This window comes from Podarcis gaigeae, assembly GCF_964106915.1.
Source record: "Podarcis gaigeae genome assembly, chromosome: 9".
In the NCBI taxonomy this organism is placed as follows: Eukaryota; Metazoa; Chordata; class Lepidosauria; order Squamata; family Lacertidae; genus Podarcis; species Podarcis gaigeae.
This window is the reverse complement of record NC_139685.1, coordinates 47648428-47670322: the sequence shown is the minus strand read 5'-3', so window position 1 is coordinate 47670322 and position 21895 is coordinate 47648428. Positions and strand designations below refer to the sequence as shown.

The window sequence follows — 21895 nt, the reverse complement described above, 5'->3', positions numbered from 1 at the left end:
ATGTTTACCCGTGCATGCATCCCATCTTGTTTCTTCATTAAACACACAACAATTCACAGTTAAATAGGTAATTTAAAATGTATGTTATCTCAAAATACACATATTAACTGCATATCTGGTATGTTTTTGAGCCAAAATGTGTGTTGCAACCTTCAGAAAAATGAGAAATCCAATGGATAACTTTGTCGCTATCTGCACATTAGTCTGGGAGGTGCACATTAGATCTGTTTGTCCTGTAATTTGCAAAGATCAAAAGTTCCTCAAGCATCCCTAATTGCAGGCAACAAAGATCACCAGCCAAGGAAATCCACAGGACAAATGCTTCATCCTGACCTTTGTAAGATCTTCTGGGTCAGGTTAGTTCACCAATCTGAGCAACAAAGATATCAGTTCTTGCTGTCTGCTGACTCCTTGACCTCGACACCCCCTTTGCTGCCAGGATACTGCCTCGGATCTACAAAACCAAATTAGGTTATAAAAGCCATGCTGTGACATGTACTAAGCTTGAGCAGGTCCATGCACAATACACTTTTGTGTTTTAGTTAAGTATTTCCTGATTAAAAATGAATTAACCCTAAAGATTAAAATGAAAATAAAAGAATGGACTTTAATTGCCGAGGATAAAGTTATATTCACCACGTCAGGCCACTTAGCTGCAGGGCAGACAAGGTTCACAAGGGAAAACTCGTTCATTAGGCAAACAGTGATACATGCTCAGTCAGGTTCCTTTATTTCTTATTTGCTTTAATGAAACAGGCATGTAAGAAACATTTTGTTGTTAGAGAACCCTTTCATACAAGAGAACAAAATTAATGCAACAATCCTATTCTTGTTTTTCTATTGCTCTCATTTCTCCTCTCCTTATAAATTCACCAATGCCACACACACACACACATACACACACAGAGAGAGAGAGAGAGAGAGAGAGAGAGAGAGAGAGAGAGAGAGAGAGAGAGAGAGAGAAATTGAAAAGCAGATGTATAGGGGGAAATAAAGTGTTTTGACAACATACATTTTTGATCTATTATGATTTGATACTACAGTTGTGTGATTAGAGTGGTCAGATGCAAAAAGGAGCAGCAGGGCTCCTGCATCTTTAGTAGTTGTGTAGTGTGTGTGTGTGTGTGTGTGTGTGTATCCCTTTGTGTTTTAATAATAATAATAATAATAATAATAATAATAATAATAATAATAATAATAATAATAATATATACCCCACCCAACTGGCTAGGTTTCTACAGAACTCAGGTGACTGAATATCATCAGCCTCATTATTTTCTATTTACAGTGCTATTTTAATAATAACTAACCATTCAGGATCTCATCTAGAGAGAAAAGAAAAGGAAAAGGAAAAGGAAAAAAAGAAAAGAAAAGAGGTATTTCTAGGCAAGCTGGACTCAACTGAGGCACTCAAACAATGCAAAGCCTGAGATGACTAGTCACTTTGGAAAACCTTTGTCACCTTGTCATCAGGCATCGTCAAAATGTCATTTGGAATACTAAAGATATAACCCAGTTCTGTCACTCTTATTTATATTGATGCACACATCCCAGAACATCCTCTTTCACACACACACACACACACACACACACACACACACACATATGATTGTGCACTCTCACACACTCCCCTGTTTGGATAAAGATAAGCATTATTAACTTCATTGAACTAACATTTAAGCTGTAGCATGGAATTAAGGTTTCTTCTCCAGTCCTATTTTGAGAGTCTCCCTGTGTATACAGAGTTCACAAGCAGGACCAGACAAGGTGTTTTATTACCTGAAATAAAGGATGAGAGGGTGTCTCATCCCCCAGTTGATATACAGAAGCCAACTGGGCTGGCTGTTGAATCTTACTTTAATGCTGAGGCCAGGGCAGTGTCCTCCATCATTCCCAGGGGAAGAAAGCTAGCTTAAGCCATGTATGTCTTTCAGCACCTCACTGCCACTGCCCTGTGCTCAGCACTGCCTGGCTGAGACAGCCACCTTGCTCTTTCTAATGGTAGGGCTTGCCTTGCCACTAAAGCAGGAGATAGATCATGAACCTAAGCTACCAAAATTTGAACCTAACCGTGTTTCTGACTAGGCCACAATAGTAAGGACAAGAAATGTACCATTTGTAGTTTCTGGAGTACAAGGGCATTATTCATACAGGAACTATTTACAGGATGTGTAGAGAAGAGAGAGAGAAAAGGCAGATATCTGGTATCAACATGTTGGGAAAGAGAACCAAAAAATAGCTCAGGTTTAGTGGTGGAGTTAAACTGGACAAAGAGGCTACAAGCAACAGCTGGCTAGATTACTAGACAAACTGTCTCCTTATGTGGTTTAAAGTAACACATGCACTTATTAGACGTTCAAGAGAAGAAAATGTATTTGCTCTTCTTGAATACACCCCACTCATGAAACAAGTGTTATATCATTCCACTCCCTATAATTGGGACAGGGTTTAGGGCAAGACATGAAGAAATCAGAGGTGGAAGGGTATTTTTTGTAAATACAAACACTTGAAACACATACCCCAGACCAGTATTAATTATGTGACTATGGGTTATGGCCAGATCTATCAAAAGTCAATGTGAGACTTTTGCCTCAGGTGGCTGATGGGGAGAGAAGCAGAGCAATGGAGTCCCCTACCCTGGGTCACTCACCACTGGCCAGCTGCCAGTGACACCGTTTTTCTGTCTGGACCCACATGTTGCCTCCTGATGTCAGGAGGCAGTGGGCAGATGTGCTTGATGGAGCACTTCCCCAATCATCCTAATGGACACAGTCTCAAGTACAGACAAGTTTGACATCAACCCACCCTGTGCTATATACCATAGAGTTCCTTACAATGGACTGAGCTGTGCAGTCTGAGTACTCCTATTTATGCAGAAGTAAACTTCATACAGGTCAATGAGGCCTACTTCCTTGGAAGACTGCAGAGGAATGTAGATTTCCATTTTTTTCTTTTTGTCTCATCACTGGCAATTAAGAACACTTTAGGAGAATAGGTGGTAACAGATGTAGTTAACCTTTTCCATCTCATACAATTAACCTTAAATTTGGCCTTCCAGGTAATTTCCTGTTCAGTTGGTCCACAAGGTTTGAACCAAGGTGTTTGTTTGTTTGTTTGCCTAAGCCCACCCAATCACCCTACCCCATCAGCAAAATGTAGACTGAGCTGTTAGACATGAAGGCAACTTCTTAAAATATGGCAACAGCTTGTTCTTCTTATTTACAATCCTAATCACATCATTGATTTTGGTAATCTTTCCTGCACTAAGAGCAGTTATTAATCCTCTTGAAACAGGACCAGGGTGTTTGTTTGTTTGTTTGTTTTGTAAGCCTAGATAATTAAAATTAAGCTGAGTAATGACACCCTAGAGATTTCTCTTAGAACTGCTAGGAAGACCACATCTAATGTTAATGGAGAAACTACAGCGAGAGCAGAATTTCCCATTGTAACTGAGAGCATGTATGCTTCAAAGAGTATTTAGTAAGATTGTAGTTTGAAATCCTTACTTTATGTAGCATGCTATACTGTCAGGTCAGACTAAAAAGAGATCCTAAGAAACATTTACTTATTCAGTCAAATGAATCAGAACCTGTCTTGAACCTAAAGGAGTAATAATCTGCAATATTTCTGTAAATTGTAAGGACTGAAAACAAACAACCCCTGATTTGTTGCATGAGTCTGAAATTGAATTGCCATGTTTTTGTGCATCATGGTCACTTGGGGAATTCAAGTAATTTCCTCCTCTGGTCAATATTATTGTGTAACTAAAGAGAAGGTACTAGGGGGGAAGTATTTGCCAGAGCTTTCAAAGTCCAAATTCAAGGATGATTGGTGCAAACTTTATTAGCTTGCTTATGATCCTTCAAGCAGAGAAAGTCTCTGCATTTAGTGATCTTTTGACAGCCAAATAGTTTCAGTATTATCATTTCTTACAATCCAATTTTCACAGTGATTCCGGTCATGTCTGCTTTGCAAGTAAAGTCAAAGTTCATAAAAAGAGAAGATCACTGACAGGCTGTTACCCCTAATGCAGTTCCTTGGTTATGCTTAACCAAGAGCATCATGGTAACAGTATTTGAAACACATTGGAGATTCTAGTAAAATCATTATCATCATCTATGCAGGAGTAAAGTCAGATTGTCCCTGCCTTTATCTGATAGTCATAAATACAGCAGATAAATGGTTTCTAGACATGATAGTTATATATTAGAGGCATGCGTACCAGTTCCTGAGAAAGAACAGGAGAGGGCCTTGTCTGTTGGCTTCCCACAGCCATGTGGCTGGCCCCTGCAGAAAACAGGATGCTGGACTAAATAGGCCTTTAATCTGATCTAGTAGAGATAATCTTCTGTCCTTATGTGAAATGTTCTCCATCACACCATCTCCATTACCTGCTTGAATTTATGCTTCTTCCAAAGCCCTGCCAGAAGAAAGGAGAGCCTCAAATTAATACATGTCTAGGCAACTAATAAACCATTTGAGTACCAATTACTTGCGACCCTTGCCTTTTCTCCACACAAAAGATCTTCATTGGAATAGCTATCTTACAACAAAAGATACACAGATGTAAAATACTGTCTTCCATCCCATTTAAACAAAATCTATTTCAAAATATTTGGGTTAAGCTTAAATCTTTTCGTCTCTCGAGGGCATTGAGGTTTATATCCTTTCACTAATACTAGTCACAATTACAAATTACTATTGTCTTGTCTCGACTCAGAATCAATGATTTAATACAAATTAGATTTTCCCATGAAAGGGACGTGAAAAGTTGATTAAGAGACTGTTCTCTAGCTGCCACAGTGCCACTATTCTTCAGCAAGTTACAACTGCTTTCTCACCATGAAGTGATTTCTGTCCAGTTTGTGTGACATCTTGTTTGCACAGGCTGCTGGGCCTATTTTGATTCAGTCACAAAAAATGGGTTCCATGTGGATATCCTCCAGAATAAGATTGCCAAAGGGTCATGTTGTAGTTAGAAAATAGTGGTGTGAATTACTTCGTGTTCACACTTAAATCTGTTTGATGCATCCATTCCAGGCACCATAAAGGCAGAGTAACTGCTGACTCCTGAAAAAAGAAAATGGTAAGGTATCCTTTGAATACATCATGTATTCAAAGGACTTTTTTCATACAGGGATATATAAATTACTCAAGAATGCTTTCTTCCATGGATTAACCCATTCGTTGAAGTGGGAAAATGCAGTGGTAGATCAATCAATTGCTTTCATTTTTAATACTCCTGAAAGTAAAGTCCAAGGTCAAGAGAGATTGTGACATTTTCCACCTGTTGTTCTTCAGATCATTGACAATAAATAGAAAATGATGGATATTTAGGTCTTGCGGACATTGATGATTCCCAGAAAATAAAGGGGAGAGGAAATTCTATTGGCTGGCACACATGTTCCATTACAAAAACAAAGGGTAGTTGAATAACACCGTGTGCTGAAATCATCTTTTCGTGATGCCAAAGTCTTAGATAATTGCAAAGAAAACATTTTTCTGGAGGCAAAGGAGATAAATGATGATCAAGAAGACCAAGGCACTTTACAAGGGAGGGAGGAATCTGTTGCTAATTTTCCATTTCAATCTGAAAGGTGGATTTACCAGCCTGGAACCATTTATTTGCATTTCTAAGTGGCAGCATGGAGCAAAATGTGGTTTTGCAAAAGATTAGTCTTCATTTGTCGAAGTAATTGCTGCCTAAAACGATGACATATGGAGGAGCTGACAGGAACTGTGGCGGTGGGGTCGATTTTCGTCACTTGCCTCAGAAATGAAGAAATAAATAAAATAAAATAGAAAACCTCATTTGGTGCTGGCATTTAGAGAGAGAGAGAGAGAGAGAGAGAGAGAGAGAGAGAGAGAGAGAGAGAGAAGAAGGCATATGTGCTGTAAAACTAGGCCTGGACTTCTTATTAATCAATAGCTCCTATTGAAGAGAGCCATGTACAGCCTCGCAGCTGCAACAGTATTATTAGAAAATGATATAGTGAGCATTAGGATGTATAATTCATATTGCCTTCATTTGCTCAGACCATCGTGAAAATCCATAAATCATTTTCTTGTTCATGTATTGCCTAAGTGCAATTTGTCATTTTGCATTAGGGGGCTGCTTCAGATCATCAGTGCTTCTAATTCACTATTTAAAGCTTAACAAAATGCTGCCCAGCCCTGTCTGACAACTGAGACTATATGAGAATGAAGTGCCCAACCATGGAGCTTGGACAAATAAAGATAAGAGATGCGCAGAATGCCCTTTGCAGTTCCAGAGTCTTTGTGGAACCCGAAGCCTTGTTTATGCATATTAGGTATAATCTACTGAGATCTTACCCTCCTGTGGAACTACATGGAAATGACAGGGAATTGCACAAGACCATAGTTTGGGTGTTTAGGTGCAATGTGCACAAGATTGTGCGACTTCATACGAAATGCTTATATACGAGAACTTCATGTGTGTTTTTAAAAACCTATAAGCTTTCCAACCTATCTCCATCATAAATAAAATTTGAATTAAGGTATAATCAGATCTTTCCTATGGAGAATTAGAAAAATAATAATACAGTGGGACCTTGGGTTAAGTACTTAATTCGTTCCAGAGGTCCTTAATTCGTTCCGGAGGTCCGTTCTTAACCTGAAACTGTTCTTAACCTGAAGCACCACTTTAGCTAATGGGGCCTCCTGCTGCTGCCGCACCGCCAGAGCATGATCTCTGTTCTTATCCTGAAGCAAAGTTCTTAACCCGAGGTACTATTTTGGGGTTAGTCTGTATCCTGAAGCGTATGTAACCTGAAGCGTATGACGAAGATGCAGATACGGTGACAACAATCTGAAGGACATAATTCACTATAAGCATCTAGAAAAGTACAGTGAAAGATAAAGTGACTCAATTTTCTCTGCCTACAACACCCAGCTTTTTTTATATATAAAATAAAAATAAAATCCTACATCCCACAAATTACCCTCCATTCACTTCAGGATGGCATCTAAGTACTAATGGCCAAACATGCTCTCTGGGGACACAATGCCACTGCATTATTTCATAAGGGTTAAGGGACCCTTTATCAACCTGAAGGTCATTTGCTGGCTAACCTTCTGGTGGCTACGAGCCTGTGGTAGGTGGCATGAGAGGCAAAAATAGATGGAGAGGAAAAAAACTGTATCTTTTTTTAACCTTTCTACACACACACAGGGACGCAGGTGGCGCTGTGGGTTAAAGCCTCAGCGCCTAGGACTTGCCGATCGAAAGGTCGGCGGTTCGAATCCCTGCGGCGGGGTGCGCTCCCGCTGCTCAGTCCCAGCGCCTGCCAACCTAGCAGTTCGAAAGTACCCCTGGGTGCAAGTAGATAAATAGGGACCGCTTACCAGCGGGAAGGTAAACGGCGTTTCCGTGTGCGGCTCTGGCTCGCCAGATGCAGCTTTGTCACGCTGGCCACGTGACCCGGAAGTGTCTCCGGACAGCGCTGGCCCCTGGCCTCTTAAGTGAGATGGGCGCACAACCCCAGAATCTGTCAAGACTGGCCCGTATGGACAGGGGTACCTTTACCTTTACCTTACACACACACCCCTCTCCATCCAAGGAAGCAAGCAAAAGCACATTCAGATTTCAAGGGCAGTTTCCAGCCAGGCGAGGGAGTGTGCGAAGCAGGGTTAGTAAGGGGCCTGGTGCAAGTGAGTGCGGCTGATTAGAACAGGCATAGGCAAACTTGGCCCTTCAGATGTCTTGGGACTACAACTCCCATCATCCCTAGCTAACAGGACCACTGGTCAGGGACAATGGGAATTGTAGCCTCAAAACATCTGGAGGGCCGCATTCGCCGATGCCTGGAGTAGGGGATGTGGTGTGGGTAGTATCCTTTAAGCCAGACAGAGAGGCTGAGGCTACTCACCCCAGCATTAATATGGTTTGTCCTTCCTGCCCACATGCCTCTCCCATATCGGCCGCTGTAACTCCAGTGGTTCGAATTCATCCCTGGAGGCACACACTTCCATTGTCTCCCATGACAGACAGATGCCAACAACTACAAGATCTATAGCAGGCATAGGCAAACTCAGCCCTCCAGATGTTTCGAGACTACAATTCCCATCATCCCTGACCACTGGTCCTGTTAGCTAGGGATGATGGGAGTTGTAGTCCCAAAACATCTGGAGGGCCGAGGTTGAGGAAGCCTGATCTATAGCATACCTGTGAAGGGATTGTGCTTACTATACTAATTAATTTATCTACCGCTTAGTGCCCAGATGGCTTCTAAGTTGCTTACAAAACATAAAAAACCAATTGCACTACATCTATAATCATGGGAGGGGTTCGAAGCCTTATAAGAAGCTGCCAAAAGAAGAGGGACTGTGAGCAACATCACGGGAGGGACCAAGTGAAACTGTGACGCTCCCTTGTTATTTTTGCTATTGCATGCTGCATGTGGTTTAAGTAATCTTGTTATATTTATAGTACTGAAATATGTATTTGTATGTTACTATATTTGCCACTGTTTTACTATGTTCTTAAGAAGTTATTATTTTGCTATGTTATGAAATCATTACTGTTATGCTTTGCTCTGTTATCATGAAATTATTTTGTAGTGTTTGTTTAAAATATATCTTGTTTCTTTATTGTAGCAAGCCACTTTGAACATGATGTGTGTGTCTCTGTGTGTGTGTGTGTGGGAAAGCGGCATAAAAATAAAATGAACGAATGAATAATACTAACTGGCTGGGAAGTCTGTTCCTTTGTCCTTGGGGAGGGGCTGTGGCTTTGAGATTGTGCACATTGCCTCTGTGCACCCTCAACCTAACAGGGTTGTTGTTGTTTAGTCGTTTAGTTGTGTCTGACTCTTCCTGACCCCATGGACCAGAGCACGCCAGGCACTCCTGTCTTCCACTGCCTCCCGCAGTTTGGTCAGACTCATGTTGGTAGCTTCGAGAACACTATCCAACCATCTCGTCCTCTGTCATCCCCTTCTCCTTGTGCCCTCCATCTTTCCCAACATCAGGGTCTTTTCCAGGGAGTCTTCTCTTCTTATGAGGTGGCCAAAGTATCGGAGCCTCAGCTTCAAGATCTGTCCTTCCAGTGAGCACTCAGGGCTGATTTCCTTAAGAATGGATACGTTTGATCTTCTTGCAGTCCATGGGCCTCTCAAGAGTCTCCTCCAGCACCATAATTCAAAAGCATCAATTCTTCGGCGATCAGCCTTCTTTATGGTCCAGCTCTCACTTCCATACATCACTACTGGGAAAACCATGGCTTTAACTATACGGACCTTTGTTGGCAAGGTGATGTCTCTGCTGTCTTCCCTGTTAGCAGAGACCTAACAGGGAAGCGGCAATTATATTGAGGAAGTCTGCAGGAGTCTCTTTGCCAGGGATGGGGAACCTACAGATGTTGCTGGACTCCCAGCTCCCATCAGCACCAGCCATGAGCATGCCCAATGGGTCTAGGGCAGTGGTTCCCAACCTTTCTTTTAGCCATGCTCCACCCAAAATCCTGATGCGCTGCCCCCCCCCAACATATAATTCTTATTATTCAAAATTGAACTCCTATTCACTTGGAGGAAGCCTAAAAGGCCATTGACTGATTAATAACTCATTCTCAAATTGCCCCCCCCCCCATAAATCAAATTGTCCCCTTGTGGGGCATGTGCCCCACATTGGGAACCATGGGTCTAGGGTGATGGGAGATACAGTCTCTGGCTCTATGCTGTTGTGCGGTACTCCATTCTGGTCAATGGGCAGTTTGCTTTCCAGGCTTTTTCTTATCTTTTGCTCTAACATTTCTTATTTTCTTCACCCACATGAATTTCCCCGAAGAGATGCTTGTGTGTTTTCCTTGTCCCTTGTTTATTGGTTAATTATCCTAGTTGGACTATCTCCCCCAGCCTCTTTCTTCCTTTTTCTTGCTTTGGAAAATGCCTGTTTTTATTATCCCATCTGGATTTCCTATTTTTCCTCAATTGCTCGGAAAAACGCCTCTCGCCAAGCCCCGAGCCATGCCACAATAATAAGAGGATTTAGGAACAGATTGCTTTCAAGTCATGTTAAATCACCACAAGCAGCCATTTATCCAGATGTTAACAAACTGCCCCCCTCCTTCTCCCAAAGGCTGCAGAAGACAGAAAGTCCGTTCTCCAGTCCACCTCACCGTTTTGCCAGAACTCCGAAAAGGAACATTTGGGGCAGTATTAAAACACACACACACACACACACACACAGAGAGAGAGAGAGAGAGAGAGAGAGAGAGAGAGAGAGAGAGAGAGAGAGACGATCAATCAAGGTAAAATAATAATACTCAAATCAGTCACCTAAGACCCAAAACTGATCCGGACATGTGTGGCGCAGTAACTCTGTTACCCTGGTCTGAAGGAGGCGAGTGAAGCTTAGCAGCACCTCAAGCCTCAGCTGTGATCGGGACGGTAGACTGCCCCTGTTTTTGGAGGGTCGTGCTCTCTCGAGGGCGATGCTGCTGAGCCGCCGGGGCGTGGGGTTTACGGTTGTGCTGTGGCCACAACTGCCTTCGAGGGGCACCGCGCTGTTTATAATATGCACCACGACGCTTTATAGCCGTCGTTATCCCACCCGTGATGTAACTCCCCTTTCGTTGTAAATCGGCGGGCGCTGCCCGCGAAAGGAAGAAAGGGGGACAGGAGGAAGAGTCACGTCCAGGCGAGAGGGAGGGGGCCGGGGGAAGGTGAAGACGCTCAGACAGGGAGACACAGCCAAGGCAAAGCGATGCTTTTTATAGCCCAAGGGGACTAAATCGCATGCAGTGCTGCCTCCTCCGTAGAGGAGCCTTTCACAGCAGTTCTTCGCTGAAGAGGCGAGACTACAAATACAAATAGGCTCTTTCGAAGAGGGGAGGGTTGTTTGAACTGCTCACACCAAGGGACGGAGGAGTCACACTGCTGCTGCTGCTGCTTGCTACTCACAACTCTTTCGACGAAACGTCACGTCTGCAGCAGTGGCTCGCTCTGGCCGCTAGGAGGAGCCTGCTGCTTACATTTGCCAAGCGCGCGCCACTTCCCCTGCGGAGCTGGAGGAAACTTAAAACGTCGTGGCGGTAGATATCGTGGATTATTTACCACCAGACCCGTCCAATCCATCTCTCGGCGGCGCATCCCGCTTTCCTCTCCTTTTAAGCGTCGGAGTCAACGACACTGAGCTTTCGAGCGCGCTTGTGTGTGTGTGTGTGTGTGTGTGCGTGCGTGTGTGCGCGCGCGCGTGTATACACTGACACACAGGCAGGGGCGGCTCGGGTGTTCTCTTCGGGGCAACCAAGGTGCCACAATAAGACAGCGTTTTAAAACCAGGACGGAGGAAACCGGATAAGCATTCGCCACCCAACGCACACGCGCGTCCCTTGCCAGTCCGGAGAGAGGGTGTTGAAATCGACGGCGTTTTCTTTCGTGTTAAGTACATAACGGAGGCTGAGGGTTCAGCAGAGTCTCTGATCCGGTGGGGAGGTTCAAATAGGCACCCTGCAGGCTCCCTTCCCACCCCACCAGCCTCTCCGGCTAAGCCACAGGTCCCTTTTCAGCCGGCTCCCCGGTCCCTCCTCCCCTGCTGCCAGCGTGTGACGCTGCCGCGGTTTTCCTTTTGGCTCTGTCTGGCCGCCCGTAAATTTACTGCAGCTGTGAAAGGACTAGCCATTTTGTCTGTCGCTCCCCTCCACCCCACCCCCTCTCTTTTGCTGGCAGAGAGGCAACCCAGGGTTTTGACTGCTCAGAGACAGGAGGACCCATTCACGTGAAAAGAAGCGGAGGAGGAGGAGGAGGAGGAGGAGAGCAGCCCGCAGTGAAGAGAAGGATGCGCGCAGCTAGGCAGGGAAGGATGTTTAGAATGGGTGGCTGGCGGCGCTAGGCAGACGAGGCGGGGAAAGGAGGAGAGGGAGACGGCCGTGGCGGCGGCAGCAGCCGTCTTCGCGAAAAGAAAGATTCCCCAGGAGGCTGGGGCTATTTGGAGTCGGAGACGGACTATTATACCCGGGGAAGTCATGCTTGTACAGATCTAGGGTCATGCCTCTTTTACTACCAGCCCCGTCCCCAATCTAATATTGCCACTGCTCCTCAAATATCCTTTCCGGAATCCTTTCTTGCGCTTTTACACCATCTTGGGCAAATGGACCCTCGGCCCGAATTAATGAGCGGGCTTAGAGCCAAGGCATAAAGCGGCTGCAGATCAAAAGGCTATCCTCCTCCAGAGGACACCAGGTATCCGATAATGTGCGCTATGCTTTGCCAAAGGGCTCGCTTGTACATTTTCAAGCAACCAGCCCCAAATTATAATGCATCATAAAGAAAAGCGCCCGCGCGCGCGCGCCTCAGCTCCGCGTCTGCGGCTGGGGACCGAGAAGCCGATTCGAATCGACTTCGAAAGAGATGCCGAACGTTAGGATCCGTGTACACACGGATCCATTGCCCCCGCCCCCGCATGTGTATTTAGAAAGCAAGGTAGTCCTGGAAGCACTGTGGGAATGGTCTACGGAGGCTGCCGTTCACAAGCCACTTACTCCGGAGCAATCGCATAGCGATCACCACTTTTAGCCCGAGAGCACTAGTTTCGGTGGCCATTTCCGATTGACTCTGCATTGATTTTAGAGGAAGACGTGAGGGCAACTTGGAGGAATGACTGGTGGGTACATTTCCCATCCTGTGACGTCAAACCATCCCCTGCAATCCTAAACACCTTGCTTCAGACAGAGGAGCTTCGCTGAAGCACTACCCAGTGTGTAAGCCTATGCACGCCTACTCGCAAGTAAGCTCGTTGAGTTCAATAGGGCTCCCTCCCAGGTAAGGGAAGCGTAGGATTTCAAGCCTATGTTCACCGGAGAATGAGTCCAAGGGCTCGGTGTGGCTTACTTCCGACTAATAGAAGATCGTACTGTAAAAATGACGTGAGAGCATTTAGTTGCTGAGCTGCATTTTGCACTTTGACAGGCCACTTACTACCGCTGGCCCCTCTTCTCTTTGATTCCGCTCCTCAAATGTAATAAATTATGACGCTCTGCGAGTGGGCGGGGGGGGGTGTTAGACACAACGACCCGGGAACGTCCTTTCCCTACAGCGCGAAGATGCTTTTCGGGAGGCGAGTGGGAGCCTCTCGCGGCTCCGTGAAGTTCAAAGATTAACGTGCAACAATAAGGCGCAAAAGCAAGGCAGCGTTGAGCCAAGGGAGCACCTACGTTCAGTTGCTATAGTGCAATTCCTCTGCGTGAAGGAGCCTTTAGTCACTGCGCGAAGGCAGGAGAGCCAATCGTAGTAAACAGACTCTGTCCCGCGGGGCGTCGAACGGGGGATTTCACCAGTTCGCTTTTTTTAGCCTCGCTGATCGTAATCTCTTCCACCGTCACTGCCTCCAAAGCACTTTTAAGAAAGCAAAACAGAAATCCCAACTCGGAAAGATGCTCCATTCAACTCGGCAGAACTTCTGAGTATACATGTTTTAGGCTAGAGTCGTCGACAGTGGGAGAAAAAGTTTGGTAGTCCGTCCATTCACAAGTTTCACTCCTCCCACCCCAAGTTTCAGCAAAAGCATGTTGCCCCATAATCTTTTTTCATCAGTAACTAGGGTGGCTGTTAACAAGGTAATGAGCCACAGGAGCCAACTCCTAAGGGGCGAGGGGTCTTTGCACCCCCATAAAATATTCCAGGGTGCCCCCTCAAGTTGATGAGCATTGCCATTCAAATGGGGGGTGCGCGCGCGCGCACTGGGTCATGTGATCGATTATGCAGGGTGGAGCTTACCTGGGGGACCCCCAATATTTTATTCAAGTTGGCACCCCTGCTCCCCACTTCTACAATTCTAGCACAGGACACTGGTTATAACCATTTAAGCACCTACATTTAAACTCGGAAACACAGGATAGCCAACGTGGTGCCCTCCAGGAGTTAAGGACTACAGTTTCCATCAGCCTTGCTCACTGGCAAGGCTGGCTGAGGCTGATGGGAGTTGGAGTCCATAACACCCGGAGGGCACCATGTTGGCTACCCTTGTAGTATGATTTTGTAATATGCTTGAATATTGCCTTGCATCAGATGGGCTCTCTAATCCACAATTACTGTTTTTTAAAGCAACAACAAAACCCCATCCTATCAGATTCTTGGCTAGACATAGAAACCGAGTCAGACTATTGGTCTAGGATGATCTCTACTGACTGGCAGCTCCTCTTCAGAATTTCAGAGAGGAAACTCCCCCAGCCGGACCTGGGTGCGGTGGAGATTGAACCTGCGACCTTCTGCTCTGCCCTGCCACTGAGCCATAGCGGATACGATGTTCATAGTAGCATAGGTGGCCTGTGGATAAATTCGTTCACCATATATTGTTATTCAGTGTCATCATCACTCTGCGAGCGCTTGTTTTGTGAAATCGATTAGAAGATAAGTGCTTGCTGTTAAGGACCTCCCCCCCCCGCCCAAAAAAAAAAAAAAGCCACAGCAGGCAGTTGGTGGAAACTCCAAGTGGCTCTCCATTGCGTCTCAAAGACGATCCGGCAAAGGAAAATCAAACCGCGGGGAAAAGAAAAATAAGTAAGGGAAATGTATGTCAAGTTTTCCTTGTTGGCGATGCTTTCCAGAGCAGAAAGGTACCGAAATAGGCAAAGGCGAAAGGGAAAGTCGGCAGCAGGTGGAAATTCCATCTCCACGGAGCAGCTTGTTTATTAGCGTCATGGTTTGCATTGATGACGAGAGGTGATCTCCTCGCTCAGGAGCCGCGACAGGGGAATAGTAACTTTCCGAGGCAGAGATTCCCCGGCAAGCGCCTCGGGAGTGGCAGGGCTCTTCTCTCTGCCTGAGACCGGCGCGCACGCGCGCCCTCGCGCCGAGTCGACTGGAGCGCAGGGTTCTCCCGGGCTCCCTCCCTCCTTCCCCTCCTCCTCCCCCTCCCTCTTTGCTCCGTGACGACAGCTGCTGGACGTGCGGCACATCCAATGGGCTGCCGCCCTGGGGCTGTGACGGCGAGGCGATTGGTTGGCAGGAGCAGGTCGCTGCGCAAAAACAGAAGAGCCGAGCGCTCCGAGCTCAGAAACTGCCAGCCGAGATCGCGGGAGCTGGAGCTCGGGACGGGAGGCGGGCGGGCGAGCTAGCGCGAGGAGCTGCAGTAGCAGCAGCAGCAGCACTGCTTAGTGAATGTGCTTGCAAGCCAGCGAGAAAGAGGCAAAGCAGCCGAGGAGGAGACGGCGGAAGGAAACTGAGCGCAAAGGCATGCAAGAAAGAGCTGGAGATTTAAGAGCATCTCAGCAAAGCCCCGGAGAAATTCAGGGAATTTAAAGTTTGGGGCTGCCGCTTTTCTCCCATCCTTCCGCTGGCTGTCATATTTTTGTGTCTCTCTTTAAAAAAATGTTTTGAGAGAGAGAGAGAGAGGACCTTCCCCGTCTCTCATGCTTTTTTCTTCATCGGAAGGGGGCATGCCCATCGCTTCTTCCCGCAGCCTTCCGCGCTCCCGCTCCGACCAGGAAGCCCAACGGAGGACAATCTTGAAACCGACCAGTTCCTCGGAATTTGCCGTGGCTACCGCTGCCTCCAGCGCCTTTCTGGCTGCCGCGGTGCAGTGCCAGGACTCTGGGAATAAATTAAAGCGGGCTCCTGTGTCTATATAGCCACCTACCTATTGCCTCCAGTTGGTCATTTCTTGCGAAGATCACCGATGAGGTGGGAGCTCGGCTTGGCTCCCTCCCGTGCCCATCTTGGGTGATATTTCTCCTCAACCCCCAGCTACCCCCACCTCATTTTTTAAATTTATTTTAAAGGAAGGCGATGGGGGAGAAAAGAGAACATGAAGGGAAAGGAATCATAAATCCTTTCTAAAGCTCCCATCAATCTCTGGCGCTCCCTCCCTCCCTCCCCGCACAGACACGGTGTTTCTCGAAGGAGGAGGGTTTTTTTTTTTTTTCCTGGAGAAGGGGGAAGTGTTAGCGTCGGGGAGGGGGGGAAATCTCTTTTCCCCTTTTGGAGATGGTCGTGCTATTCGTCTTTGCCTTAATCTGGATGGTGGAGGGAGCCCTTTCGCAGCTTCACTACACGGTGCAGGAGGAGCAAGAGCATGGCACTTTCGTGGGGAATATCGCCGAAGATCTGGGCTTGGACATTACAAAACTTTCCGCTCGCCGCTTCCAGACGGTGCCCAATTCGCGGAGCCCTTACCTGGACCTCAACCTGGAGACCGGGGTGCTGTACGTGAACGAGAAGATTGACCGCGAGCAGATTTGCAAGCAGAGCCCGTCGTGCCAGCTGCACCTCGAGGTCTTTCTGGAGAACCCGCTGGAACTCTTCCGCGTCGAGATCGAAGTGCTGGACATCAACGACAACCCGCCCGCCTTCCCGGAGCCCGACCTGACGGTGGAGATCTCGGAGAGCGCCACGCCAGGCACCCGCTTCCCTTTGGAGAGCGCCTTCGACCCGGACGTAGGCACCAACTCGCTGCGCACCTACGAGATCACCCCCAATGGCTACTTCTCGCTGGACGTGCAGACGCAGCCCGACGGCAACCGCTTCGCTGAGCTGGTGCTCTCCAAGCCGCTGGACCGCGAGCAGCAGGCGGTACACCGCTACGTGCTGACGGCCGTAGATGGCGGGCAGCCCCAGCAGCGTACGGGCACAGCCCTGCTCACCATCCGCGTGCTGGACTCCAACGACAACGTGCCCGCCTTCGAGCAGCCCGTCTACACGGTCGCCCTGCCCGAGAACTCGCCGCCGGGCACGCTGGTGCTGCAGCTCAACGCCAGCGACCCGGACGAGGGCCAGAATGGCGAGATCATCTACTCTTTCAGCAGCCACATCTCGGCCCGTGCGCGAGAGCTCTTCGGCATCTCGCCGCGCACGGGTCGCCTCGAGGTGAACGGAGAGCTGGACTTCGAGGAGAGCAGCGTGTACCAGGTGTACGTGCAAGCCAAGGACCTGGGCCCCAACGCCGTGCCCGCCCACTGCAAAGTGCTGGTGCGGGTGCTCGACGCCAACGACAACGCGCCCGAGATCAGCTTCTCCACCGTCAAGGAGGCCGTGAGCGAGGCCGCCGCGCCGGGCACCGTGGTGGCTCTGTTTAGCGTGTCCGACCGCGACTCTGAGGAGAACGGACAAGTGCAGTGCGAGTTGCTGCAGGGCGACGCGCCTTTCCGTCTGAAGAGCTCCTTCAAGAACTACTACACCATCGTCACCGAAGGACCCCTGGACCGCGAGCAGCCCGGCGGAGACGCGTACACGCTGACGGTGGTAGCCCGGGACCTGGGCGAGCCGGCGCTGAGCACCAGCAAGTCCATCCAGGTGCGCATCAGCGACGTGAATGACAACGCGCCGCGCTTCTCGCAGCCCGTCTACCAGGTGTACGTGAGTGAGAACAACGTGCCTGGCGCGTACATCTACGCCGTGAGCGCCACCGACCGCGACCAGGGCGCCAACGCGCAGCTGGCCTACTCCATCCTTGACAGCCAGATCCAGGGCATGTCGGTGTTCACCTACGTGTCCATCAACTCCGAGAACGGCTTCCTGTACGCCTTGCGCTCCTTCGACTACGAGCAGCTCAAGGAGTTCAGCTTCCAGGTGGAAGCCCGCGACGCGGCGGGCGGAGGCGGAGGACCCGACGACCCCGACGTCGAGCAAGCTCTGGCCGGCAACGCGACGGTCAACATCGTAGTGGTGGACCAGAACGACAACGCGCCCGCCATCGTCAGCCCGCTGCCCGGGCGCAATGGCACGCCGGCGCGGGAGGTGCTTCCCCGCGGCGCCGAGCCGGGCTACCTGGTGACCCGCGTGGCGGCCGTGGACGCGGACGATGGCGAGAACGCGCGCCTCACCTACAGCATCGCGCGCGGCAACGAGGCCAGCCTGTTCCGCATGGACTGGCGCACTGGCGAGCTGCGCACCGCGCGCAAGGTACCTGCCAAGCGCGACGCGCAGCGGCCCTACGAGCTGGTCATCGAGGTTCGCGACCACGGGCAGCCGCCGCTCTCCTCCACCGCCGCCCTGCACGTGGTCTTGGTGGACAGCGCCGTGGAGAGGCAGGGCGCGGGCGCGGGAGGCGGCGGAGGCGGCGCAGGGGCCGGCGGGGGGCTGGGTCCCGGGGGCGCTGGGGGCCCCGGCGGAGAGCACCGGCCCAGCCGCTCGGGGGGCGGCGCCGGCGGCGAGACATCCCTGGACCTGACGCTGATCCTCATCATCGCGCTGGGCTCGGTCTCCTTCATCTTCCTGCTGGCCATGATCGTGCTGGCCGTGCGCTGCCAGAAGGAGAAGAAGCTCAACATCTACACGTGCCTGGCCAGCGACTGCTGCCTCAGCTGCTGCTGCTGCTGCCCTTGCTGCAGCCGCCAAGCGCGGGCGCGCAAGAAGAAGCTCAGCAAGTCCGATATCATGCTCGTGCAGAGCTCCAACGTTCCCAGCAACCCGGCCCAGGTGCCCGTCGAGGAGTCAGCCAGCTTCGGCTCCCACCACCACAACCAGAACTACTGCTACCAGGTCTGCCTCACCCCCGAGTCGGCCAAGACCGACCTGATGTTCCTCAAGCCCTGCAGCCCTTCCCGCAGCACCGACGCCGAGCACAACCCTTGCGGGGCCATCGTCACGGGATACACCGACCAGCAGCCCGACATCATCTCCAATGGCAGTATATTGTCCAGCGAGGTAAGGCTTCTGGCTGCCCTCGGGGCTTCTCACAACCTCAGGAGCCACTTACTACAAGGGCACTACTCCCCCTCTCCCTTTGCTGTAGCCCTTACTATCTTTTGCTAGACTTACAACAGGCCTGCCTTTCCTCCCTGGAACTGCAGGGGGCACATGTTGTTCTCCATACCAATTTTCCCCTCACAACAACCTTTAGAGGTAGACTAGGCTGAATGATGGTCACCAAATGAGCTTCTTGGGCCAGAAGAGTTTTAAATCTAGGTCTCACCTGCTCCTAGTCTGACACCCTATTATATCTGACTGGCTCTTGAGCTGTAACAGTTACCATCTATCAGTGTTGGAACCTGATGCGCTTAAATCAGGTGGAAGTTCCAAGGTGGTCAAGTGAAGAGTAAACAAATATTTACTCATAAGTAAGTCCCATTGCCTTCTAGGGGGCTTACTCCTGAGCAGCTGCACACAGAACTCTCACTTAACTGGTTGCATATTTTTCTCTAATTATTAATGTTACTACTGGTATTACTACTGGTATTAAGTGTTACTAGCATTGACTTGCCTTATAATCTCCCTGTTCAAATGCTTACAGGTCTCCAGACTGTCATTTATTAATTGGCACTATCAACCTGCTGCTCAGTTCACTTCTCTTAAGTGGGCTGTAGATTACTACTACAGTTGTGGCAAGTAGTAGCAGATGAGTAGTCAGCTGATTTATGCCCTCTCTCCAGCAACACATGCGTTTCCAGCCACTGTACTGCCATCAAACTGCAGTGCAGCTTTCCTTCATCTGCACCATCTCTAATTCCTTCACTGTTATGATGTGCAGCTATCTGGGGAAAAGCTCAACTGAACATAAGGGGACTTACTTTTGTATAGACTTGTAGACATGCCTTGTCCACCCCCCCCCCCTCACACACACCCCTCCTAAATATCCATCTTGCTCCATCCTGATGCAGGGCAGGCTACTTGGACAGCTCTGTGTGTTTTGAGGCACCTTTTGGTTTCAGCCAGTAAGTAGCTTCTTTTCAGAGGCAGAAGCAATTGTGCACTGGGGAGCATCTTAGAAATGGTTGCAGCCAAGCGCCCACACTATGTGCATTTGAATGAAGCTAGCCTAGCTTCTTCCTTTTCTGTATCAAAGCAACACAGCCCTGGGTCAGCTGCCAGTTTTTATTTTCCCTCAGTGCAGACCAATCCATGCATGTCAGGGAATTTTTTGCTGTTCGTTTGGTCCTTTACTTATTTTATTACTCCTTTCAGGAACAGAAAATCTGAAATAGTTTCTGTAATGATGCTTCTATTCAATGCAGTAAAGTTTTTGTGTGTGTGTGTTTTAATTAAAAAGCTGCCATTTACATCTCAAAGTGCCTGCCTGTATGATTAAGGTTGTGGGGGGGAGTGGGGGGGTTTCTTGTGGTTATGAACATCTAACTATCAGGCAGCAGTTTTAATTAATTCAAGAATTAAGGGTTTATTAATTAACTTTTCATGACTCTAGCAGAGTGGTTCCATATGAAGCATTTTTTGTTATAAAAGAACCATCTCAAAAGAATGCAACTGAAAGCTTCTATCAAAGCTTAACATTCTGCCACATTATGATGTTTTGTGTTACCCTGGTGTGTAAAGAATTTTTGCAGATCACATAATCTGGACTTAACATTCTTCGATTAAAATGTGGTCTGCTGGGTATTTAATTGAGTGTATACTCTCTGTGTCTATTACTGAGAGAAAACAGTGTTTTGCACCTTGGAGAAGCCAATGAAGAATTTTTGATAATATTTGAAAAATTGTTCTTCTAGAACTTAAGAAGAAATATTCTCCTTGTTCATCTTTTTTTAAATAAACAAATAAATTTGTATTTCTTCTTTCCATATGCTGCAATGAAATACACAGTGGTGTTCAAATTGTAGGTTTATTATTCAGAATAAGTAGTACCTCATTTGACATTTTTCACCCATTGCTATTCAGTATAGGCATGGAATTCAAGAGTAATCTTTGTTTATTTGCCTTGGGGCTAATATTTCAGTCCTTGCCAATGTAAGGGAAGTAAGGAACTCATATACACCAGTGATACTTGTTTCTTGGGTATTATATGGCTTAACTATAATGCACTTATAGATCCATTATAATAATTATAGATACATAAACTGGTTTTGCCTGCAAAAAACACACTGGGAGTTCAATCATTTTTTCTAATTATTTTTCTAGACTAAACACCAGCGTGCAGAGCTCAGTTATCTAGTTGATAGACCACGGCGGGTAAACAGGTAGGACCTCCTGATTTCCTAAATTATGGCCCTAATTTTGCACAACCTGAGATGTATTTCAGCAAGTATGAAGGAGGACGTGGAAATGTGTTTACTGCAGATGTCGAATAATAGCTGGGGAATATAAAAATGAATTTGTTCAGACAGGAACATTAAGCAAAATAAATCGGCCCTGAATGAACACCTTTGAATTATGGCTTTTGGTGGGTCTTGCAGAGATTACCTGAAAAGAGAGTGGAATCTCATTTTGTGCTGGTCTGAAACGTGCCTCAAATACTTATGAGCCTCTCTTCAAGAACTGGCATATAGTATTGACTTCTCTGTGCAGAAATTAGCTTCCCAGTTTAAGCAAATTCAGCCAAATTATTCATAGCAACTCTGTAGCACAGGCAGTGTAATAATGGCTACTGACTGTCCAGATGGATTATTAATGCCTGGAAGTACAAGTTTTGTTTCTGATGGAAAGAGCTTCTCAGCAACAGCAACAGCAACAGCAGCAACAGCAACATCAGTGCTGTGAGCGGGAGGTCTGGCTGAGTGCAGCTCCACATGTGGCCATGTGATGGCAGAAGAATGTTTTATGACTTTCCCTTTTTCCTGGGTGTTCAAATATTAAGCACTTTTTTATGTTTCTAGTTCTGCATTCCAGGAAGCAGACATAGTAAGCTCTAAGGACAGTGGTCATGGAGACAGTGAGCAAGGAGACAGCGATCATGACGCCACTAATCGAGGTCAATCCTCTGGTAAGTCTGATAAGGGGGAATCTAAATATTTGATCTTTTAATAAGCGAGGCAGCAAGGGCAATTACAGATAGATAAATAAATAATAGGCCTGAAAGTAATGGGATACAGAGTGTTTGTTGTCTTTTTCTGCAGATGCATGGATGGGTTTTAAGAGTGTTCCATTTAATACATATTTATGTGTGTGCGATTTTTAAAAACACACACACCACAACCTTGGCTTGCTCTTGAGAGCTACAGAGTTTTGGTATGTTAATCTGTGTGGTGGACTTTCCTTGCCTATTAGGGGTA

At 47.7% G+C, this 21895-nt stretch overlaps 1 protein-coding gene and 1 long non-coding RNA gene across 9 annotated transcripts in view; one reads left to right on the top strand and one right to left on the bottom strand.

The window, feature by feature from the left end:
- Window positions 1-2122: 2122 nt before the first annotated feature.
- Window positions 2123-10527, bottom strand: LOC310852552. Its single transcript, XR_014568253.1, has 3 exons — window positions 10296-10527; window positions 4842-5070; window positions 2123-4420 (listed from the first exon to the last, which is right to left on the bottom strand). It is a non-coding gene; the product is annotated as an uncharacterized lncRNA (long non-coding RNA).
- Window positions 10528-15017: 4490 nt separating this feature from the next.
- PCDH10 (protocadherin 10) overlaps window positions 15018-21895 on the top strand; it is a 51587-nt gene continuing 44709 nt past the window's right edge. For all 8 annotated transcript variants that reach the window (XM_083755482.1, XM_083755480.1, XM_083755479.1 and 5 more), the window contains exons 1-3: window positions 15018-18599; window positions 20805-20863; window positions 21500-21606. In XM_083755482.1, the coding sequence (XP_083611608.1) occupies window positions 15942-18599; window positions 20805-20863; window positions 21500-21606 (2824 nt within the window). In that variant the 5' untranslated portion in view covers window positions 15018-15941. The remainder of the gene's footprint in view (window positions 18600-20804; window positions 20864-21499; window positions 21607-21895) is intronic.